This window comes from Toxorhynchites rutilus, chromosome 1, assembly GCF_029784135.1.
Source record: "Toxorhynchites rutilus septentrionalis strain SRP chromosome 1, ASM2978413v1, whole genome shotgun sequence".
Taxonomy (NCBI): domain Eukaryota; kingdom Metazoa; phylum Arthropoda; class Insecta; order Diptera; family Culicidae; genus Toxorhynchites; species Toxorhynchites rutilus.
Genome location: NC_073744.1, coordinates 81,935,865 through 81,961,956, shown reverse-complemented (window position 1 = coordinate 81,961,956; position 26,092 = coordinate 81,935,865). Strand labels below are relative to the sequence as shown.

Below are 26,092 nucleotides of genomic sequence, written 5' to 3'. Positions count from 1 at the left end.
AGGCAATGTTCCGCCATGTGCGTGGCCAGTTCACTGTTGGACTGTTCCGTTCCACCCTTGGCAATTCAGTTCGCTTGATGAAGAGCTGGTGGATTGCACCGACGGAAGGGTTTTGTAGGATTTGGTGGGGAATTTGGGATAGGTTTGCTAGAATTGTTTTAAGGTCGGGAAGATCTATTGGGATTCTTGAACGGGGATTTGCGTGGAATAGAAGGGATTTGTAGAAAGGAAGGGACTCGATTTCTCGCAGATGTCGGTTTATTGCAAGTGATTTGCGTTTTAGCGCTGGTAGTTGCAGCTTCAGGCCTCCTTCTTCTATGCTACGCGCCAGCTGCATCATCGGGACGCGGGCAACTATTTCTCTCCACAGAAATGTTCCCATCGTTGATGTTAACTTCGCTGTATGTATACCCAACGGTGATAATATGGACGCAATGTACCATATCTTGGAAGTGCCGAACGTATTCAGCATGATGATTTTCTGAAGCAGCGTTAGCGTGCACAGAGAATGCAGCCACATTTGCTGCGAAAATTTCCCCACCAGCGCGCTCCAATTCAAAGTTGTCATCTGTTGTATGGAATTTGTGAAAATAACACCTAAGATTTTGACAACATGGGCTGTTTGCAGCCATTGGGTGTTGATAGTTTCATCTTCACAAAAACCGACGTCAACAGCCACAGTTTTACTTAGGTTCAGTATTGCCCCGGCAGCCCTCTCGAAGCGAGTAAACAGCCCATTCATAACTTCGATTTGACTTGCCGATGTGACGATCACACTGATGTCATCTGCATACGCCACCAGCAGATCGTTTTCGCACACATGTTCAAGCCTGCATACCAGAGGATGTAGGTATAGTACGAAGAGGTGCATTGACAACGGGTCCCTCTGTCGCACCGATCGCTGGATCTCAAACGGACTAGAGAGATGTCCATCGACTCGAGAAGTGGATCGACTGATAATGCAGGATAGCAGAGCAATGAAGTCGGGGTTGAAGCCGAGCGATCGCATGGCCTCGAAGAGGAAAGAATGTCGGACCCGATCGAACGCATGGTCGAGGTCGAAGCTGATTAGCTTTCCTGCACGTCGGTGATATCGAAGACTCGCTATCCGATCTTTCAGAGCGAGAGTAGCTTGGAAGATGTTGTGCTCCGAGTTCGAGCATTTTTGTCCATCGCTTATAACGTGGTGTTCTCTCATCACCCGCTCCAGTCTGGTTTTGAGGATACGGGAGAACAGCTTGTAATCGCTGTTGAGCAGAGAGATCGGACGATATGATCGGGCTGTGTTATTGCCGCCTCTTTTCTTTACCAACACTATGATGCCCTCCACGAAGGCTGGAGGAACATTGCCGCTGAGCGCCTCATTTAACAGCAAGTTCAACTCGCGGTGGATGACATCGAACATGCGGTGGTAAAATTCTCTGGGAATACCGTCGCAGACAGGGGACTTTCGGGGTGCGCTCGTTTTTATTGTAGACCAGATTTCCTCTGTCGTAATATTTCTCATTATGACTTCGTCGTTCGACGGAACAATATTTTCGCAGACGAAGCTGTGCTCATTTTCCCCCCTCGCCGCCTCAGAATAGAGTGTCGAGAAGTAGGTGACCATGTGCGCCTCAATCGTTCGTGGATTTGTTATCGTTTCATCCTGCTCTGTCTGCAGTTGCGTGATGATGGTTTTCTTTCTCCGTCTTTTCCCCAACTGAAATATCGATATAGGTTCTCCCGCCACGTGCGTTTCGTTTATCCTCATGAAGGTGCGAGAGAATCTCCGTTGAAGCGCTAGCATTTCGCCTTTAAGTCGGTTGATAGTGGTCAACATTTCTGGGTGCTGGTAGTACCCATCGTACGCTTGCCGCAGCTCACTGTAGAGGAACTGATGTTCTCTGTGGAAATCATCGAAGACGGCTCGAGACTTCCATTTGAAAAATTGTTTGATTTTTGGCTTGGCAAACGCGATCCACCATTCAATCCAAGAGCCATAATTCCTGCGTTGCCGGGTCCAGAACTGCCACTGGTGTTGGAATTCTGCAACGTTCTCGTCGGTCAGAAGATATGGTCTTAGGGACCAAAAACCACGGCCATGCTCTGGTCCAAGATGGGGAAGGCATATTCGAAGTGTCAGTGCTTTGTGATCAGTGAATGATCGCGCAGACCGCTGCTCACATATATGCGATCCAGGCGCGACTGAGCGTTGCGACAGACGTACGTGAAACCATATCACGCGGACACAGTTTCTCCCATACATCAAGCAGCTGTAGTTGTTGGATAGCAGCCTTGAGAGCGGTACTCGTATTCGGGCTGCTTGAATCGCATGTTCGAAGCACACAATTAAAGTCGCCTGCCAAGATTACATTCGTGGTGTGATGACGAAGATAGTAGGGAAGCGTTTCGTGGAAGAAATTCTCCCGAGCGGCGCGATGCGAAGATCCGGAGGGAGCGTATATATTACAGATCGTGGTGTCTTGCACTCGCAGCGCAATCAGCCGACTGTCCAGGCTTCTCTCGACGTGAGTGACTTGTATGTGCTCCTTCAGAGCGATAGCTGTTCCCCTTCTCGAGTGGTCTACATTGAAGAAAACGATGTAGCCGGGCAAGGAGAGCTGTTCGTTCTCTACTTCTTGCAGACACACGATGTCGAGGCTTTGACTATTGACGAAGTTTCGTAGCGCGTTTAGTTTCGTGGGGTTTGTGATGGTAGCGATGTTGATGGACGAGATGTTGTACGATGTGAGGGCCATTTAAATTATTGTTACCTCACTCCTATCGTCTCGGTGTCATCTCGGCGGAATTTCTTTCCAGCTGGTCGTCCTCGGCTTTGTCTGCTACTAATAGATGTGGTAGAGTCGTCAGTTTCGTTACCATTGCTGCTCTTGCTCTGCGAACGCAGCGCTGGTTTTCTGAAGAAATCGTCTACGGCCACGACGCCTTGTGGTGGTGCTAGTAGAGACGTTGAGGACTTAGTGCGTTGTATTTGAGCTACTGGCTGACTGCTTGGGTTCGTTTTCGTGCCGGGAGCGATCTCGGATTGGCTGTTTTGATTTGATTTCAAACCTGAGGGTTCAGGCTGGCTCGCAACACTCGGCAGTTCTGGAAAAACTATCTGTGATGACAGTGGGGGCACGGTGGACTTATGACCGACTACCTTCGTATTTGGTGGTCTCGCACCAGCTGATTTTCTGGGTTGTTGACCGGTGGTGGACCTAGTAGTCTGCTTCGTCACGTTCGCGTAGCTCTTTTGAAACAGTAGCTTTTTGTTCTGGGCACATGATATGCCAGTGTGCGCTTGTTCCTTGTAGTGGCGGCAAGATTGAAGTTGTCCCTTGTATACCACGAACGCTTGCTCTCCGTCGATGGTGACCCAAGAGTCAATGTTACGTTTCACTAGCATACGGGCAGACCAGATACCGAGTGGTATGCCTTCGGCTTCGGTGTTCTCGCCCCACGACATCTCGCGAATCGAGAATACTTCTCCGTATTGGGTTAGAAAATTGACGACATTTTTTTCTGGCACATCTTCGGGGAGATCGTGAACACGCACTTCAACACTACCGTCTACCAATGTGATACGGAGTTTCTGTTTTTTTCCCTCATTTTCCACTTCATGTTTCCCGTCATGTTCGTCAACGATTTTTTGGGCGAGTGTCAGGTCACTGACCTTAACGAACGCACATGCATCACCTCTATGGCACTGAAGTCTTTTGATTTCTTCCCTCTTCAACCCGAGAACCGAACGGCAGAAACCAAAAAGTTTCTCGACTGATGGCTTCACGGCGATTTGCGAATAATCAATTTTGAATGTGTTTTCTCGCCTCATCGCGGAACACTTATCACGCGACGCGGCACAGTATAATATTGAAATTTTCAACGGTGGGTACTTCACTTGAGATAAGCGCAATCGAAAAAATACGTCTGCACGTCTCAAAAGCTGAGCGGGTTATAATCTATTAAGAAATGTTCGAGTTATAAGCATTCGGATTACGGGTAGGGTTAGCACACAAATCGGCAGAACAAATGTATGGGAAAAAAAAGAAAGTTCTTCCAGTTTTCATGAATTTAAACCGTTTAGACATTAGTGAATTGTAATGTATAGCATATCAAACAAATCTTAGAGAATTTCCGATTCGATTGGTATGCAAATCATGAGAAGTCAGTCACAGTGAAAATAGTTATTAACGTAAACTTTATTTCCTAAAAACGTGACCTGTTTTCTGATTTGGCACCCTTCCTGAAAGACATAATTCTACGTCAAAATCCTCGAGACAAAAATCTTCGTTGATAAAAGTAAACAAGTGAAAATGATAAAAAAAGCGAGCGAATTACACTGAGAAACAAGCCCTACTTCTTTCGACGATACTTTCGGCCAATAGTTAGAATTTTATGGAAATAATATCTCTCAGAAACCCACGTACGCTATCATACCGAAATGTCTTCACATATTCCATAATGTCTTCAAAATGGCTTCACAATATCAAATGTCTTCACAGTTAGTTAAATGTCTCCAAAACGAAGACTATCTTCAAACCAGGCATCCCTGATATTTTGGTTTGGGAAACATTTCGGCAACGTTTCAAAATATGCAATTCGCAACCAGTGCCACAAATTATCAAAATTTATTCACGAAGAAAGGAATTAGCTTTTTCCCAGTGTCGGATGAATTCTCTTCTGTTGAAATTCAACACCATATCTGTCCTAATGAGTATAACACAAGAGTCGAGACGCGTGAACTTTGTCTAGTATGTTGAACGAAAACAGCATGAATAACTTTCATCACTGTCTATTATTTCAGGTGATTAGCACGAACGTTAAGTTGATCTTCATCGCTTGCAGTGAATTTGTATTGAAAACGTGTTTAATTTCCATATTTAGAAAAAGAGAAAGGACCAGGAATTCGGAAAAGGCAACATTAGTTTTCCTTGAATGTTAACCGTTGTGTGGTTGAGCGACGTTTAGCGTTCCGTTTCCTTTTTCGTTCCCGTTTACGTTTCCGTTCTTTTATTACCGCCATTTCGCTCTAACACGATCTTAGTTTCTAACTCTTTCTTTGTCTAATTTCACTTCACTAACTCCATTTTCGGGTTTTCAGGACCTTTTACAATGAACTAAAGCCACCATCTTCTTTCCCAAAATGGCATCGGAATACGATATTCGACTTCTGCTGTTGAAGCCATTTCATCCAATAACCATATCGTAGGGGTTTTATATCATTGCTGGTCATTCAGAGCCAGTATCATTAAGCCAGAAATCAAAACAGGATCGTTTTCCGCTCTGCTGTTATTTTCACCTTTTGCCCATATAATTGGACGTTATGCCATTTCCGGCCAATCGGGAGTTTGTCGAAGTCGCCAGAAACCAGTTTTTTTTGTGATGAATGGCCATTCAACGTCAACCAGTTGAGAGCAAGATTGATTCATGGTGAAGAATCAATCTTGCTCTCAACTGGTTGACGTTGAATTTTATGCTTTGATTTTCAACAACACGCAATGATCTTCAGTATCGACGTTTCGAATACCATGTTCACTCCACTGGTGTTCATTGATAGTGTTGTTTCATATTTATCGACTCTCGCTCGAGCAGCAGATTATCAGTACAAGATGGGTTGAAATTCGCCGTATTTGAATTCAATTCGATACGAAATCTTGAATGGCATTAACATCCCTGTGGAACTTTCGCTATCTCATCATAGGTATTACTTGCGTCATTTTTATTAGTACTACTTAGTTGAAATTTCTTATGCCAAGTAACACGCCTTGAATGCCACTCAGGCTAGCCCTAGATTACGCGTGGAGTACAAGTAGGATGAATTTTCTTTGACGAAAAATCTCCCGACCAGAACGAGAATCAAACCCCCGGCATGATCATGTGTGACGCTAACCGTTCGGCCACGGGAGAACGTGATAGTTAAAGGGATCGAATCAACCGTTCGATTCAATTTACGTAATAAGGCCAATTATTTCCGATAGATAGTTCTTACAACTCTATGTAATTAAGGAATATAATAATCTTCTTAGGTGTATTTTTATGGAAAATAAATACTTTATATTATTTTTTTATTCACACGGAAAATGCCAATTTTCTCTAAAAAAAATCAGTGATATTGATAATGGTACTGAGTATCCGATAATTATTTTTATTCTATAGATTAATTTATCATTAAATATTTATTAGTCTTAAAGCTAACAAAACAGATTTTTTTGCAATTAAGATTTGAATGGTACAGGTCCCGGTACAGATTTTTGATAGGAAAAGTACAGATTTGTTCATTTGTTTTGGCATTAACAGACTACAGTGGTCCAAATAATACAATTTTACCCTTCCAGTACAGATGAAAATGTGGCACCACTGTTCACAGATAGCATGCAAGATTGTGTTCAAGCCTCACACACTTTTCTCACGGATGTCGCTGCTGTTCATTTAAAATTATCGTTTGAATTTCAAATCGGAGATGCTAGATGTGGAGAAATGTATCCATTTTAAAGACCTTATAAAGTTATATGTTCGATGTAAAAATATGTCTTTTCTATAAAAATACTAAATCTATGATAAATATCCGAGCAAAACTGGTAGAAATTTTCACACATTCATAGTTTCATAGTAGATCGTGCTTACAGGAGGCTTCAACAGAGCTAAAAGCCTTTCCAACATCTTTCTTCTGGAAATAGACTCACTTTCTGAATTAACAGAATTCTCTAAATTATTACAATTTCTGAACAAAACATCGTAATTCTGCTCATTATCTTAATATATTCATACCCATTCTTGTTTTCGTTTGAATCAGACACGCGCGTAGATTTTGTCCATTCGTATTCTGTTCGTTAGTAAGTGGTGGAACAAGATAGCAAATACGGTTACCAGCAGTACTGTGCAAAAAATGATGAGTGCCACGGAAAGTTCGAAAATTCATCCGAACACCTGACGAATAACTTTCATGTATTTTTCCATTAAGGTGGAGGTGGAACGAAGCCATTGTAGTAGTATAGGTAAAATCACGTGTTTTCATATGGTAATAGTGTTTGTGAGAGAAGAGCAGTTTGTTTTGTTTTTTGTATGCAAGTAGATCAATTCACTTATTAGACCGTGTGGCGCTTGACACGAGTCTTAAAATACATTTGGAAAAAATAACAATTCAATACTGAAGTAAAATGTATGAACGATGTGTTCCGATGAACAATTGCAAATATAAATATATATAGAAGGTACATTTGCATATGAAGTAAAGTTCTGATTATACGCGAGCGTAACATGAGCAAATTCATAACACATGCGAATTGGGGCTCTTTTGGTATTAACAAGTTCTTTCGCACTTTCGTTGATCGTATTTTTTTCACATATTCACGTTGAAGAGCCCTCGCCCTTCTCTTCGTTGGCCGAGGCAGTTTGATTGAATGAATTACTTCTCCGTTTACTATTTTTGATAGCAGAGGCAGCCGTGGCAGTGTTCCGAGTTCTGCAAAACAATGTTCTTAACCAATGTTAAAGTTGCTAAAACTTGCATTATGGACCCAACGTAAATCATTTCATTTTATTGATATGAATACAATTTTATTTTATTGATTTTCATGACATGAAACGCTATGACTAAGGAATAACATTTTATTGAGAGTTTTTCATAGCTGTTTCGATGATGTTGTTTGGTGTGTAGGAAAAATAACGTTGCTTTCACCAATTTAAACAAAGCATTGCGGAAAATTGGAAAATGAAAAACTAACTTTCAGAGCACTAGCTCGAGTTTTCCGAAGTTTTTCATTATACAGTGCGACGGCAGATGAAAATTTTATATCTCGTGAGTAATCGATTAGAGTTTGGTTGATATTACTTGATGGGAAGTGTGCGAAAACGATAATTTTTTTCACACTGTTTCGCTAAATTATTGATTTTCGGGCGAGGGGTGAGGGAGGGAGATGAAAGAAATGAGCGCCATTGTGGCAGTCATTTGTGGCTTCCTTCCACCTTCACCGTGAAATTCATTAACATAAAACCTACAAAATGACATCCCTCCTTTTTTTACGTTATTTCTATACTGAGAAATGTCCTGCTTTATGCGACCAAATTATAACTGAAGCAGTGTATAGTAGGTCTAGGGATCATTTACTATCAGGTAAACGTAGATTGGCTCCTTCAAGACCAAGAAGTATCCATTAGTATTCCGGAAAATTTTCACATTTTGGTGAGTAGTTTGTCATCCGCAACTCATATTTCCGCACTTTTTTCAAACGATTCCTAAATCTCTGGAATTGTCAAAGCCTCAAGCTTCTCGCCTCAGCGCTATTTAATATGACTTATATACTTATATGAATGTGTTCAGTTCTTTGTTTTTAAGAGGCTTTAAACTTCATCATAAGGATGTTATGGCTATCGACTCACAGGAGAAGTCTTGTAGCTCTAATAGGAATTTTTCCGTTGCGGACCAGATTTTTAATTAGTCGGCTCCTTGCATTCTTCTTCTTGAATGGCACTAACGTTTCCAGTGGAACGATACATTACTTGCGCCATTTTTAGTAGCGCTTAGTTGAGATTTCTTACGCCAAATAACACGCCTAGAATGTATTCTGAGTGGAATGCTTTAGAACACTCATGACCGCAGTACAAGTCGGAAGATATTTCCATGATAATAAATCTCCCTACTTCAATGTGAATCGAACGCGGACCCCGGGCATGATAATGTGTGACGCTAAACACTCAGCTACGGCTCCTTTGTCCGATTAGTCATGTCTCCTAATGCATACAAAAAAAAACGCGCGATGAAATATAATTTCTTCATATACACAGAAGACATACATGGAATGAATCTCCATAAAAGCATATGGTGAAGGTCTTCCTGAAGAGATCACATTATCGGGACCAGTCTTCCGAAAAACACTTACACATGTCCACGCGATGTGGAAGTTCCATGTTTTTGTTTGAATTCGAACATGATTTTCGCTAGTATTGAATGTCTATCCCAAACACGAACAACAGAGGCGAATGCCACATTAGGCAAAGTCTCTATAAAAATAAAAATAAAATTAAAAAAAAAAAAACACGAACAATGATACACAAACATAGACATGTGAAAACAAACACGATGTTTATAATTCAAGAACATCATGTACAAACATACCACCCGAAGTCGCAGTATTCATTGCTTTCGTTTCGTTTCTTTTCATACACGGAAAGAAATTATTCATCGCAAAACATTTCCTCGTAGAATACTTTTTCACAGAAACGAACTTGAAATTTAGTTCGCATTACAAAAGTTGCACGAACTAAGAGGCTATGAGTTCATGCACATTTTGCAAGTCTGATTAAATAATCCTTGGTTTCGTGCAAAGAAAACATTCTCTAAATAGAAAGAAGCTTTCTATGAGAATTTTTTTGCGTGCATGTTGGCAATTAAAGTCTGGGGAACCGACTGCACAGCGGGCGACGTCGTACAAATGCTGGCCAAATAAATAAATACCCAAAAATTAGTTCTAGATGCAACCTTCGGCGGCACACAGCAGAACCAGAAAAGAAATTTCAGCGGCTCAAACACAACATTAATTTCTCGATGTTATCACAGACTGAATGAAGGAAAAAACTAAAAGCACACTTACACTGCAATACATATGCTATGTGTGCATGCGATTGCATCATCCTTTCTTCTCCTCTTTTTCGCTCGTTTTATAGCTCGGGTCGCGTTCGTCGCGAACAAGCAGTATTGGCCATTTGAATTCAAAGATCCAGCCAAAATTGTGGCTCCCGTGGTCGAGTGGTTGACGTCATGCCTAACATGTCACTGCTGAATAATTCTGGTACTTTATATTCGATTAAAATTATAGAAATATTGTAATCAAAATTTGTTGTGGGTATCTAAACATCTCCGCCACGCTCTATTCAATTTTAGTACTTGTTCAAATAGCTAATAATAGCGAATGTTACATGAATTCAATATATAAATTGATGCGTGCACTAAATTATGATTTCAGTTGTGAAATACTCTTATATCAATCGACGTTTATTTTGTTCAGAACAGATAAAGAGGTTTATTTTATTTGCCCAATATTTTAAACGAAGCACCCATTGTCATGATAGGAAAGCATTTTTTCCATGTCAACATACCAACACACCACGCGTTGAGTGGTGGTGGTGTGGTGTCCGATTCGCTTTAACTACTCTACGCACTGCCGGTGCTTGGGGTGAAATTGCAAGAGAAACTGTACACCATGTTCGAACATCATGTGAAACATTGGGATTAAACATCGTATGTCCAAACATACTACGAATACAAACATGTCACATTTTCAAACATAGGTACGAAAAAATCATGTTTGTATTCGAACACAAAACTGCGAACAGCAGCGTGGACTTGTTTATCCCGGACGCAGTGTTTTTTTGTGAAACATGGAAGACTGATCGGGACTGTAGAAATAGAGCTATTGTAAGATATGTCATATGCAAGATATATGCAAGATACCACTCTATCCATCATTTCACCTGGTTGAGGCCAATACAATGTGGGTGAATGTGAGTGGAACAATAGAAAGATCAATACTTTCGCTACACATGGATTAGCTAAACATGGATTAGAAGAAACATCCATCATACGTTTTAGTCTTTTCATTAAACTGTATTTTTTACTTATAACTATCATAAAACTGAAAACTGTTGAATCAACATAGAATTTACCCCAAAAATTGTTCGGCAACAATCCCATTCAAAACGCAAGTATTTTGTCTTTCGAATTTTTTATTCTTTCAAGGATAATCAGTAATATAAAAATTAGTGACTAAACAATAATAATTTACAATTTTGAATATTAATGTTATAGGGTTTATCTCATATTCATTCGGTCTTTTACCAATTGCAGGAAATCCAATAAGACGATATTTTTCAATTACTACCTTATATTACAATCTAACGTTATACAGAATAGCTTTATGGTGTGCAGAAAATGTCGAATTATCGTTCTCAAATTCCTCTCCCTTTCTATCTTCTGTTGGATGATCCTGAAGGAGACACAGATCAGTGAAAAGTACAAACTAAAGATACAATGTTAAGAAATGTGCTCTCAGATGACGCACCGAACGTTTAGTGTATAATTTAGTTAAAATTGAATGAAGCCGAATACATGGAATTGAAGACAATTTTCGAGAGGAATATACAAATAACGCGCATATTGAACGATGCATATGTATTACTGAATGTATTTATAAGGTAGATCATAAAAATGGAATAAGGTGTTTACTGTGGAAAACAATACATAAATAATTTCCTTATAGCAGTCGTGCTTTGAAATATTCCTCCAATTTCCACCCATAATCCTTATCAAACTTCCTTATACTGGTTTATGAATCGATTGTAGGAAACTGCTTTCAGATTCCTACATCCTGGATTATAACATACAATATAAACGACAAATACAATAACATACATATTTAAATCACAAGATACAAGACAGAACTTACATGCCATTCCGTTACAACAAACAGCCGTTACTAAAGCATGTGTTGTACCAGGATATTCCTTCTGTCAGTCATTTGAACTGTACATTACCTAACTAACTCTAAATCTTCAACGATATCTCTGTTTCTGCCTTGGAACGTTTCACGTTCCATTGAACTGGATTTTTTAGCAATCGATTTTTCTTCCTGAGTTTCCAGTGAGCCTTCTGCTTACCCAAGAAAAATTCGTTCAAATGCAATTAAGGGGGTTCGATTTTCGTTGACCTTCTGTTCGGGGTAATGTGAAGTAATGCAACAAATAATAATAAACAAAAGCAACTGGGACTCATTTTCATCTCGGTCACTGACTAAAGCTGTATGATGGCTATTGTCTGTGGCGCATGTTGAACGAATGTAGTAAACCAAAAACAGAACGAACGCATAAAGTTTGAGTTATCAATAGATGTTCTTCTTACAGTTGAAGTTGAATTGATTATTCGATTGAAATTCGGGTGAACAGTAGTCCTCGTTTATGTAACCAGGCACTGAAGAAGAACAGTATTCAATCGTTTGTGTATATGCTAAGCTATGTTTTAACGTGATACAAACCCGAGACCGGCTCCCAGCAGTAATGACAATACATTGGTCAATACGAGTGAATATAGAACTTCTCGTGAGAAGAGTGAGTTCTTTCCGACCCTAGCCTGCCGCATCGAATATCCTTGCTGCAAACGGCGAATGGACTGCTTGGGATGCTCAAACTTCCACTCTCCCCTACAAATGGATGGCAATGATTACAAATATTACAATTATGTCGATGTAAAATAACTCACTTTGACGGCAAGTGATCCGATCTAGTGCCCCATTCCCAGATCCAATCGTTATCTTTCTGAGCGGTAGTGTTTCCTTCCTGTGGATGGGACAATCAAGCAAGTATTCATAAATTTAATAGTCAACACTCTATTACACTATACACTAAATTTTCGAAAGAATATTCCAGTTCAAAGAAACTTAAGATGTAAAGATTGTTGAAATTCTATAAAAGTGTACAATGCATGTTTTCAGCGTGCTCATTACGCCTCCAGATCTACTCCAATGGTTACCTTATTGAGATAATTGATGTAAACTCCTTTAAGCTCTTCCTCTGTGGTGGCAAGCTCTGTATTCGGGCTGTTGGGTGGTGATTTTGGACTACCACGAGGCGAATCTCGTCGCGAGCTGGTCAACGAAGCAACTCGGCTCGATTCCTTGGATTCTCGCTGGGCTTCCCGCAGCAGCCGGAGATACTCTTCCACTGAGGTGAAGGGTAACGGTGTCGTTCGTTCAGGGCTCTTTGGGCAAGTACTTGTGCTGGAGGATACCTCGATCCACGATTCTGAAATTGGATCAAAAATTTAAAAACAAAATTAATAAAATGTATACAAACCGCGAGAAATACATGGTAACAAGAACACCTAACAACAGATTCGAGGTGATGCATAGTAATAACCATAATAGAAATATTCTCTTGGAATCAAAATTATAATTAAAAAACTAAAACTCCACCTAACTCTGCGCACTTTCGTGTTTCCAGACTGAATACATCAATTGACTATTTGTTGCGCGTATTTAAACTGTTGAATAGTTAGATTGTTCTCTTGTCGTTGTTATAAACCGATAATTCGCCGAAAATATTTGAGTTGTACAGGGAAAAAAACTAAAATCAAATCTGACATCACTGAAAATGTCATATTTTTGTTCCTTTTAGCATCGACGCTAAAACACAACGAATTCTTTTTCAGATCCGGAATTTATCCGCAATCAGTAAGTTTTGAGTGTTTGCATCTGAATGTGACTTATTTGAAGTATTTAAATGAATAAGCTATTAAAAAAAAGAATTTATGACGCGCAGGAGTAAGCTCATTATGTTTTGTTCATGTTCCACCGCGCAGAATGAAACGGATGACTCCAGAAAAAATGGCGCTATTCCCGCCAGCAGCTTGTTTTGGCCACGGAGATGGCAAGAAAAAGGTATTTTGAAACACCCAGCAGCAAAATATCAAGGAATTCCGGAAAGTACACACCTAAAATTGAATGGTAACGTGAAGAGAGAGAAAGAAAGCATAGTCCAGTGAGTAACCGCGGCATCCATAGGCGCGGTTTCCGATTGACACGAAACGTTTAAAGACATCCGTGACATATTTTCAGCGGACCATTAAAAGGGAGATTGCATTTAAGGAGCGTGTTCCTGATAAAAGTGGCTGAACTTTGGTTGGTTTGGAAAAAATCCTCAAAGCAGCTCATCTATAACATTCTGAATGCGTCTTGGCCCGGTCTTATAAGCTATAAAAATCTGTTTTATAAACGGCAGCAGATAAAACGTAAATCAACATCTAATCAGGACGATTCCGAAGCGTTCTATGGATTTACCAAGTCAAATATAAACAGTAGGAAGTTTATACCAGTAGAATGTACGGAGGCAGCATTCATAATCATTCTATTACCTTTTAAGATCAACATAATCGTATTGACTCGCAATTTAGTAATGCATCGTGTCATGAGAAATCAACCCCACTGAAACACGATACAAATTCGACATTCGACACTGAAAAAATCTCCTATTTCTCAACAACATACCACAATAGTTCAGAATAATGGACGCAGTGGTTCACACCCAACAGGGGAAAAAATTAAAGGAGGTTGTGTCCAAGATACGACCGCATTGTTGACGTAGAACTACTCTGTTATTTGATATAAGTCGCATGTTTATAACTTCGCATACTATTTTATAATGCTGTGAAATTTTAGAAATAACTGTTTGGTAGAATATCATGTCATCATGCTACATGTTATTCAATTATATGCATATATCGATGGCTTGAAGCCACTAAATATACACACACTTATCTCCGTTTTTGCGCTCTTCTCAACAGAAGACCTTTGTGGAGAGAGTCGGAAACCAAAATTCCAGAACATTTATTTTCTTGATGGGCCGACGATAGCCTAGCTTGATGATTCCCCACACAATTGTGTAGCTCAAAACAATGTAATGACATCAGTTTGATGCAATGATTGCAATGCCAGAGTAATCAGCGCGTGAGTAATTTGGTCACGTCCTCAGCTCTCTCCGAAACGAAGACATGTGATGACGCAAAACAAGGAAGAACAAGCTATGTTTATTGCCTTGAATAAAAAATGTGACAAAAAGTTTGCCTCAGCGAGATCCACTGCTTATACTCTAGGCAAGTATTCCCCTTCATTATTCTTCTTCTTCTTTTCCTTTGTTCACGGGATCATAAAATTTAAATATGATTTCCCCTTCGTTGCTCGTCGATAAGTTACCCGTTATTGACAGCTCTGTTCGGGAAAGCACACAAATGGACAGAACCAATGTATGGAGAAATGGAAACGTTTTAATGAATTTTAACCATTTGCACACCAAGTGATCGTAATGTATAGCATATCAAACAAATCTTAAGGGCTTTTTGATTAGTTTGGTATGTAAATCGCCAAAATCCGTTCGTGACAAAAATAGTTAAAAACGTTAACTTTATTTCATAAAAACGTGACCTTTTTTCTGATTTGGCACCCTTAATGAAAGACGTAGTTCTACGTCAAAAACATTGAATCTTCAGATGGTCTGCGGAATGTTACTTACGAAGAAGCTTTCCAAAGGGCTTTTCCGAAGCACGTCTTGTCAGCCTGAAAACCAAGCAGAGTAAAAAATCGTCCACCGGTACCCGTTGTGGCCACTAGTGAAGAGTACAAAGACTATTATAATTATAACGACTTGGAAGTTGAAAAACAAAACAAAAAAATATATATTATCAATTATGATAGACGCGTAGAAATATTTCCTATCAATTGATGCAAACATCTTTCCGATCTGTAATGTATTGTGATGGATATATATATATATATCCAGTGATATATATATATATATATATATATATATATATATATATATATATATATATATATATATATATATATATATATATATATATATATATATATATATATATATATATATTTATATATATCTCTCTCTCTTCTATCTATACTAAAAAAAGGATCGCCGGATGTCAAAAAACAGCTTGTAACAATAATAAAATAAATTAAATAATAAAATATCGCTACAGATAATGTCTAACTACCTGACAATAATTTCATTATTTTAATAAATAACGTTTATCTTCTCTACTTTTCTATCAAAGCTCACTCGCGAAATAGTTTTTTCCCAGAACGACAATATTTTTGTGGGACATAAATCAAACATATAATGCACATATTGGTTATGTTTTTTACAATGTTTGTTAATTACACATCATGCCTAGTTCTGCGCACCCAATAAAAAGGTAAATTTGGCTGTTAAAAAGGTTATTTTTCTTATTTATTAACAAGCATAGAATAATGTTTACAAAAATTATTTTTTAAATAGTTTACTAAAACATTGTTTGTGGTTTTATTGCCAGTGTTACTACTAATGATGTAGTTTCAAGACAGTATTAATTTTATATGATGCAAATATTTTGTTACAGAATGATTTAAACTTTGAAAGTTCTTAACTGCGCAGAATATGGAGGAGTTACGGTACTGAACTCAAACATAACTTACTGTCTGTTTACTCTTTGAATATGTTTCCATTTTCAAGACCATATCGCCGGCAAATTAAACTGTAGCCGGCTGAATCAGTGATAATTTTGTTTTGACGTTGTTCCACACAAACGCTTGCAATGTATTGCAAGCTTGTCTCAATGCGTGCATTTATGCGTTGGCTGGGCATCTTGTTTTCTAATTAACATACCGGTAGCATTAAAGTGTCACACGATTTTTATCGCAAGTAGTATTGCATTTATTTTTATTGCATTATATGGTACAGGAAGCGGTATCATTGTACAAAAGTGTTTCTGAAGCTCCGTTCCACATTCCGGTCAGTCACCGTCATAATGCATTGGAATTGACTTACTGTTTAATAATAGCTGTTTAAAAGCTCATAAAAATAAAATATATATCGAAAAATTTCAGCCAAATCAGTCGAGTAGAGAGAGATATTTGAGATATCGATACCATCAGCTGAAAAAAACAAGATTTCGAGAAAAACGCTTTGAAAAATTCGTACAGAAATACTATATCCCTTGAGATAACCTCACACTTTTGGTTGTGACTTTCCAATGAAATCAAATATCGTAAAATCCTTTTAGGACGATATTTCTGACGGCATAGGCTTCCCAAAAATGAAAAAAAAAAAGAATGGGTCAAGTCGGGGACATAACCGGAGTGACGTAGGACTATACAAAGAGGGCAACTTTTGTTAAATATATTTTTAAATATATTGTTTTATTTTCTTCTCCTCTTGATGCGGGCTAAATGGAAAGCGCAGCAAGAAAAATTCGGGGCTCAACGTGTTAAACAAATCGCTAAGGAATGCTTGCAAACGGAGGATTTTGTTACAAAATCATTAATTCCAAGAGGAAAACTGCCATCTTCACTATCATTTGTGTCCTTTAAAGTGAGTATTCCTAAAGACCTCAAATCCAAAGCAATGGATCCCGCCACCTGGCCGCAAGGAATTGAATTTAGAGAATTTATCAGCAATGATTCTAAGGTTCGGCATTTTTGGAAACCCACGCAGCGTCTCGATCGAGGAGCAACCTCCTTGAACCTATTGCAACTTCAGGCCAATCAACAAGTTTCAACCTAGACATACATTCATCTGATCTACGAAATCATCCTTCTCGTTCGTCCGACGCTTACTCTAAATACTTGACGATTTGCTACCAAAATGTTGGAGGCATCCGTACTAAAACGCAGGAACTGTTTCTCAAACTATCGTCCTGTGATTATGATGTTGTAGTACTCACGGAAACATGGTTACGCCCGGACATCATTAACTCTGAGCTTACTTCAAAGTATAGCATTTTTCGATGTGATCGGAGTTCTGCCACCAGTGACCTTCAACGTGGCGGCGGAGTTTTGATTGCGGTTAAAGCCTCCTTGAGTTGTATCTCTGTTGCTCTGGGAGACTGCAGCAATCTCGAGCAAACCGTCGTTCGCATAAAGCTTTTGAAGTCAACGATCTACGTTTGCGGAATTTACCTCCGACCCAAATCGCAACCGTCGTTGTTCTGCACACTTCGTCGCAATTCAACAGCTCCGCGAACGTATTGCGGACTCCGAAAAAATCGTTGTAGTCGGTGATTACAATTTTCCTCGTCTAACATGAGAAAAAGACGACGATGTCAAAGGATTGCTGCCATCTAACGCATCTTCTGAACAAGAGATTGTGCTGATCGAAACTATGATTGCTTCTGGTCTACACCAAATCAACAGCCTATTAAATTCAAATGGTCGTATACTCGATCTAGCATTCGTGGACGAACCAAGTGATGTTGAATTGATTGAACCGCCTTCAGCTCTCCTCAAACTGGACAACCACCAAATGCCGTTCGTTCTTCGTATTGACGTTGATGACTTTTCTATGCAGTTTCCTGAGAGCCTGGATAAAACTGTAAACTATGACTTTCGACGATGCGACTACACGGAGCTGAACACTGCCATTTCCGCTATAAACTGGGATACGATTTTCCACGGCCATGATACTGACGAAACGGTATGTTTATTTTATGACAAAGTGTATGAAATCCTGGATCAGTTTGTTCCGCGTAAAAGGTGCATACAGCACTCTTACAAGGATCCTTGGTGGACATCCGAGCTACAGCATCTTCGCAACGTTATACGAAAATCTCGAAAGCGCTTTTGACGTAGGATTACGTCTTTCGGGAACAAATTGGGGTACAAACACATCTTGAAAATTGTCCAATTTCAAACGCTTATTGCTCAGTCATTTCGTGATGGATTGATAAAATTTTTGCGTCAATCGATTTTGGCACTCCATAACAATTTTTATATTGAAGAAAATAATATATGTCATGAAACTAACTATCGAACAATTGAAAAATCTCCACCCCTATCCTAACGGAAATAGCCACTTCTGATTGGTCGAAATTGACGACACATTCGGCGGGTCCCAAACAGACATCAAAATCAAGCTGCCTGGGGGAAATCGGCATTGCAAATACATGAAAGTAGGAGGAGCTTTTGTTCCCACCGGCATATGTTCCCTAACAGAGACATCAAAACCAAGCTGCCTGGGGGAAATCAACATTGCAAATCCGGAGACGAATGAGTCACTAGATTTAAAGTCTCCGTAAACGAAGGAAAAAAGAAGAACATTGCAAATACATGAAAGTAGGACGAATTTTTGTTCCTGCCGAAATGTGTTCCTCAACGGAGACATTAAAACCAAATCACTATCAAAGAGATTAACGATATAATTCTTCAAACATTTCCAAAATCAACAGATAGCCTAACGGAATCCTACGTCAACTATGCGGTCGTGTCTCGGACACAACCCTCCTGTGACTTTTTTCGAGCAAGGACAAACGATAATCGCAATCATATTCGTTCGATTGAAGCCCTGTACAACGATTGCCAAATTGCATCGTTTCGTAGCTACATTGATCAAATGGAAATGACCGCGAAGCAAAATCTCTCTGCTCTTTGGAAGCATGTACGCAATCGTAAACGCTGTAAACAACTCCCAGCTGAGATGACGTTAAGAGATAAGACTGCTGATTCCCAGATCGGTGTAGCCAATTAATTCGCTGATTTCTTCGAAAGCGTACATAGCGCTAACTCACCGGCATTTTCGTCTCTCAGCATAAGAGACCATCCTGCTTTTGAGGTGAATTTACCACTTTCAAGCATAACAATTTGAAATTTGTACTGCTCTAAAAAAACTCGACGCTTCTAAGGGACCTGGGACAGACAATCTTCCACCGTTGTTCCTGAAAAAAATGTGCAGAGTCTCTAAAAAAGCCGCTTTCAACAATTTTCAATATATCTCTCCGTCACAGTGTTTTCCCGAAGCTATGGAAGACAGATTCAATCTGCCCAATACACAAAGCAGATTTGAGACATCTAGTGGAAAATTACCGTGGTATCTCCATTTTGTGCTGCTTGGCTAAAGTATTCGAGGAATTAGTCCACAACGTCATCTATTCAGCGTCTCAAACAACCATCTCCGAATTTCAACACGGATTTGTGAGGAAGCGGTCAACCACAACAAATCTCATGGCGTTCACCAGTTTCATATCAACAGAAATCGAGAAAAAGCGCCAGATAGACGCCATTTATTTCTATTTTTCCAAAGCGTTCGACAGAGTTCCTCACGACCTCGCCGTTACGAAACTTCGTCATCTGGGTTTCCCTCACTGGATCACCGAGTGGCTGCGTTCCTATCTGGCTGAGCGACAGGCGTACGTCAATATCAACGGTTCGTATTCTCGTGCATTCTCCATCACATCTGGTGTGCCACAGAGCAGCGTGCTGGGGCCACTGATTTTCGTGCTATTCGTGAACGATCTGTGCTTTCGATTGAAGTCACCAAAACTGCTTTACGCCGACGATTTGAAGATTTATAGATCCGTCACATCTTACTTCGACTGCTGTGCACTTCAGGCCGATATTAACGAACTGCAAAAATGGTGCCTTGAAAACGGTATGGAACTGAATGTGAAAAAGTGTAAGTCCATCGCATTTTCTCGCCGACAATCTCGAATCGAATTTGTGTATTCAATTGGACCCGTACCCCTGGAGTGTGTCGATTCCATCCGCGATCTTGGTGTGATCATCGACAATAAAATGCGATTCAACGAACATATTAACGTAACCACCGCCCAAGCGTTCTCAGTCCTAGGATTTGTTCGACGTAGCACCAGCAACTTCAAGGATGTTTACGCAATGAAGGCACTTTACTGCTCATTAGTTCGTAGTATCTTGGAGTATGCCGTATGTGTGTGGGCTCCATTTCATACAACCCAAACACTTCGTATGGAGAGAGTGCAACGCAGCTTCGTCCTTTACGCCCTACTCTCATTACCGTGGTCGGACCCAGCGAATATGCCCGATTACGAAAGCCGCTGTAGACTCATCGCTATGAAAACGCTACCCTCCAGACGTTCGAATCTACGACGGCTTTTTGTGTTCGATTTGGTTATGGGGAACATCGACTGTTCATCATTGTTGTCCAGTGTTGCATTTTATGCACCTTCCCGTCAACTTCGTGAGCGTGAATTATTATACATACAGACACAGAACCTCTTATGGTTTTAATAACTCGTTAGATGTTTGTTTTCGTTTGTTCAATAATGTTTGTACAGTGTTTGAGTTTAATGTGTCAAAAAATGTCTTCAAGAATAGGATTAAGGTTTTATTAGGTAAATCCAGTCTGTGGAATTGTTTTATAACATTCAAGACGCTGAAAATAAATAAATAAATAAATTCAAGTATGTATCTTGAAAGTCTAGTTACAAATATTGAATTTTTGCCTTCTTTACCAAAAATGCCTATCAATGACTTGTGATCAGTATAAGTGAAAACCCTTTGTCCATATAAATATTTATGAAACTTTCTAATTGTGCAAACTAGAGCTTAAGTTTTCATATGCAGAATTGAATATCTTTTTTGTGCGTCATTTAACGTAAATAATGAAAAACTAATTGGCGTTTCTATGCCATCAATCACATGTGCAATTACACCACTCAGACCATAGCCTGAAGCATCTGTTACAACAACAATCTCCTTCATGGGATCATAAAATTCCAAAATGTTGGCAAAAATCAAAGATTGCTTACTCTCTTGTAACGCGTTTTCACAATTACTGTCCCAAACAAATTTTGTGTTCTTTCTCAACAAATCATATAAATAGTATATTTTGGAAGACATATGAGAAACAAATCTGTTATAATAATCTATTAAACCGAAGTATGATATGCATTTATATTTATGCATTAGCAAGTCTTTCCAATACCAACAACAATTTAATATGACAATACTTCAGATCGTTACCTGCTATTAAAATATCATCAAGATAACAATAAATATGATGAATTCTACCCAACACCTGATCCATAACTTGTTGAAATATTGATGCACTAGAAGATGCACCCTGCAGTAACCGATTGTATGTGAACAGACCTTTGATTTATAACCATAAACTTCTCGGAGCGTTCAGTTAACACAAGATGAGTGTAAGCACCCTCAAGGTCTAAGGAACAAAAAACCTTGCAGTTCGTCAATTTAGCAAAGAAATCACTAGCTAAAGGTAAAGGGTATGTATCCGGTATTAACACCTTGTTTATCGATACTTTGCAAACAATTAGGAGTCTGATTTCATTTTTTCATTCTTCATAACTATTATCACAGATGATACCCACTCACTAGTATTTATCGGAGTTATAACTTTCTCTTTCTCCAATTTGTCTAAATATGATAAAACTTGAATCCTCAATCTAAAAGGTACGTCATAAGCTCTTTTAAAAATACGAACCCCGCTCTTTAACACTAATTCCGCTACAAAATCTTTGATGGGTGTCGAAAATCTACAACTACAAAATGTACAGTCTACCCAAGCTCAAGCTCAAGCTTAAGCACTGCTTGTACTGGCTTGGGTTTGGTCCGGGGTTGCACTGCCCTCGGTAGCTGCTTAAGACTTCTTCATAGTTGATAGGGCTCGCCCCGATGATTGTGGCGGTTAATACAATTGCAACGGCAAACGCAAGTAGCACTCCCGAAGGACTCATCTTGTTCCGTTGATTCCGTGTATAAATGATCCCGGATTGTCGCAGACTCAGCAGAATAGTTCTTAACAGCTTCCACTGACTGATTTAAGATGAGTCCTTCAAGAGTGCTACTTGCGTTTGCTGTTGCGATTGTGTTAACCACCACCATCATTGGGGCGAGCCCTATCAGCTATGAAGAAGTCTTGAGCTGCTACCGAGGGCAGTGCAAACCCGGACCGGACCCAAGCCAGTGCAAGCAGTGCTGCGAAAATCTCGTGCAGAGTTTCTTCAAAGACGTGGACACCATTCGAGCTAACTGTTTCAAAAATTGCACTGCCAGCGTCGTACCGAGCGCCCTAATCGTGAACGACATCCTTAGTGGTATTAAGGATGCGATATTGTCGGCTGTAAAATATATTGTGGACTAATGACTCAATTAAAAAAATCTCCAAAAAAGATTAAATAAAACAGGAAGTGGGTTATATCTATGGTATAACCGCAAGGGTGACGTAGGACTATCGTTGATTTAGAGATCATTTGTATGAAGTTGAATCTGAATTCATTCTGAATGAATGAATATTTGGAGAACTTCGAAAACGAGAGCGTTACGTTGGAGGCACAAGGTTTTATGCATCCAATATTGGATACGGAAATATCCTACTGATGGGGAAGAATAATCTTCAGAAGCTATCCTGTTGATTGCGATTGATTGAAAAATCACAAAACCTAATGTATTTGGTCACAGTGTTACATGGATAGAAAACATTAAAATAAACTCTTTCATATGAATGTAATTTTAAATTCCCAGAGGAACTGGCAGATTATTTTCAGTAACGATTAGATATTTCCACATTTTCCTCGATACTGGAAGCCCACCAGTGGTTAATGCTAACTCGATAACCATCTGTTAATAGCACTTGATTGAAATATATTTGGTCACAGTGTTACATGGATAGAAAACATTCAAATAAACTCTTTCACATGAATGTATTTCTAAATTCCTAGAGGAACTGGCAGATTGTTTTCCGGATCTTTCTCGATCCAAACGGAAAGAATTCCGTGTGTGTATGTGTGTGTGTGTGTGTGTGTGTAGCGGCTGCTTCGAGATCTTCCCGGGGAACCGTTTGTAGCATCACTCTCCTCCTGATTGATTCCCTTCTGGCCTAAGGTGCACAAACAGGCTCTTGGTGACACCGTTCATCCGCGCTTTCATGATAAATGAAGAGCTTCACCACAACAGCGACAACATGCTCCAATCGCTGTTCAATTAGAACTGAGTGGATTTCCGAGCGGCGCTCGCTTATATACCGATTGGTGATTTCAATAGCCTATTTTGAAAGCAAATTTAAGACTATTGAAACAAGTTTTTGGATCAGAAAGTAACAAGTATAGAACGCGTAGACATTTTATCTTTCGAATGAAGTGTTTATCATACCATTTCGTTCAGTTGTTTAGGAGCTATTAACACTCAAAATCTCGGTCTTCGGCGTAACGCTTTCGTTTGATTTTGATTTTACACCCCGGTATAGAAATGAAAGACGTAGTCCTACGTCAAAACAGTTCATGTTCTTACATATTTGTACAGGGTTTTTTATTTCGGGCTTCCGAAAGTATACAGCCCTATGCTGACAACCGTTTGACATAGCTGTCAACCAAAGCGTCATATCGTTAGTTGAATGTCTGCCATTTTACAATATGGATCGTTTTAGCATCGCACAACGTGTTAATTTTGTTAAATTATACTATAAAAATTATGAAAAACCGGCAAATGTTTTTCGAGCATTACAGACGGATTTTGGTCGTCATGGACGGCCTACAGAGCACACAATCGCTATTGTAGTGCGTAAGTTCGAACCATGGATCCGTACTGGATCCGTAGCGGATATTGTGAAACCTGTGCATCATCGTAATATGCATTCGGCCGAAAATATTGCTGCTGTTGCTGCCAGTGTGGAGGATGACCCGAATGTTTCGATTCCACGACGTGCTCAGCAATTGAGCTTGTCAAACACATCATTGTGGCGAATTTTGCATTTGGACTTGCACCTACATCCATATAAAGTCCAACTGGTACAAAAATTGGAGCGTGGTGACCATGGAATGCGTCGGGCATACGTCGATTGGGTGAACGAACAACAGCAGCAAAATGTTGAATTTACGCATCAAATTTTCTTCAGCGATGAGGCACATTTCGAGCTCGGTGGCTATGTGAACACCCAAAATTTCCGTATATGGGGCTCAGAAAATCCACACGTTATTGTTGAGAGGCCATTGCATCCGCCAAAAGTCACTGTTTGGTGCGCATTATGGTCTGGTGGAGTCATCGGGCCGTATTTCTTTGAAAATGAGGACGGCGAGACAGTAACTGTGAATGGTGAGCGCTATGGCCGCATGTTAACCGATTTTTTTGCCACAAATTGAAGATATGGATACGGATGACATGTGGTTTCAGCAGGACGGCGCCACGTGCCACACAACACGACCGAACATGGCCATATTGCAAACGAAATTTGGAGGACGCATAATTTCGCGTTTTGGTGATGCCAATTGGCCGTCCAGATCATGCGATTTGAACCCGCTAGACTATTTTTTGTGGGGTTATGCGAAAGACCGTGTCTATGCCAACTCTCCGCAAACTCTTGAACATTTGAAAGACAACATTCGTGAAGTTATGACCGAGATACCGCCCCATATGTGCCGAAGAGTCATCGAAAATTACCTGTTCCGGATCAAGGTGTGCGAGGAAGCCCTAGGTGGACATTTGAATGATGTTGTATTTCACACATAATGGCATAAACCAAACTTTAATATGAAATAAAAGTTTCATCGAAATTCGAATTCTAAGTGTGTTTTATTTCAATTTACTTTCGGAATTTAAAGTTAGAAAACCCTGTACTTTCACTATGGACAGAAAGTCAGCAAAAGAAAACTTTGTTTTATACATAATAATTTATCCACATTTTTGCGAAGCACTTTTTGCTTGGAAGCCATCTCGATAACCACTTGTCAGATTGTGACAAAATTTTGTGCGATTTACGGTTTCCCCAACACAGACTTCAAAGTCAATGTACCTGTGGAAATCCGCTTTGCAAATATACATACAATTAGGGGGGCGCCTAGGAGAATTCGCATTGCAAATAAATGCAAGTTGGGGGTATTTTTGTTCACACCAAAATGTGTTTCCCTAACAAGGACTTCTAAACATAGATGCTTGGGGAAATCCGCTTTGCAAATATATGCAAGCTGCGACTACTTTTGTGCTCGCTTGTTCTTGTGCAGACCGGACTATATTTCTCTTAAACGAACTTCTGAACTGAGAAGCCTGGGAAAAACAGGAAGTGGGTTATATCTATGGTATAACCGCAAGGGTGACGTAGGACTATCGTTGATTTAGGGATCATTTGTTTGAAGTTGAATCTAAATCCATCCTGAATGAATGAATAAATAAATATTTGAGTGGCTTCAAAAACGAGAGCATTACGTTGGAGGCTCAAGGTTATATGCATCCAATATTGGATACAAAAAACCTTGTTCTGAAGAATAATCTTCAGAAGCTTTCCTGTTAACTGCACTTGATTGACAAACCACAAAACCAAATGTATGTGGTCGCAGTATTATATGGATAGAAAAAATTAAAATAAACTCGCTTGAATGTAATTTTCAATTCCATGGGGAACTGGCAGATTATTTTTCAGCAACGATCATTTCTTTCCAGGTTTCTTCTCGATAACCAGCAAACGAAAAGAGTTGCGCGCGTGTATGTGTGTGTTTGTGTGGCGGCTGCTTCAATGTCTTCCCGAGGAACCGTATTTCAATGCTGATTTCGATGCTCTCTTGGTCACCTTCTCTTCTCCTTCTGATCGATCGGCTTTTCTGCGCTCCCTCACAGTTAAAACAAACTGATTGCATTTCAGGTCAGGTCAGGCCAGGTAATGAATCCCTCGATCCCTCGCCGTTCAGCTCGTTCAGTAACGATGTTGTCTTGTCGATGTCCTCAGGCGTCGTGCCCCCCCCCCTTACGTAACGGAATTTCCTATCTCTAATAAACAGAAAGTAACGCAACATCTACCCCCTCCCCCCTTATCG

At 39.7% G+C, this 26,092-nt stretch overlaps 1 protein-coding gene across 2 annotated transcripts in view; it reads right to left on the bottom strand.

Annotated features, from left to right (window-relative positions):
* Positions 1 to 10,689: 10,689 nt before the first annotated feature.
* The window catches only part of LOC129777522 (BCL2/adenovirus E1B 19 kDa protein-interacting protein 3), a 73,132-nt gene continuing 57,729 nt past the window's right edge, over positions 10,690 to 26,092 (bottom strand). For both annotated transcript variants that reach the window (XM_055783834.1, XM_055783842.1), the window contains exons 3-6: positions 12,506 to 12,777; positions 12,236 to 12,312; positions 12,012 to 12,176; positions 10,690 to 11,947 (exon numbers count right to left, since the gene is read on the bottom strand). In XM_055783834.1, the coding sequence (XP_055639809.1) occupies positions 11,896 to 11,947; positions 12,012 to 12,176; positions 12,236 to 12,312; positions 12,506 to 12,777 (566 nt within the window). In that variant the 3' untranslated portion in view covers positions 10,690 to 11,895. The remainder of the gene's footprint in view (positions 11,948 to 12,011; positions 12,177 to 12,235; positions 12,313 to 12,505; positions 12,778 to 26,092) is intronic.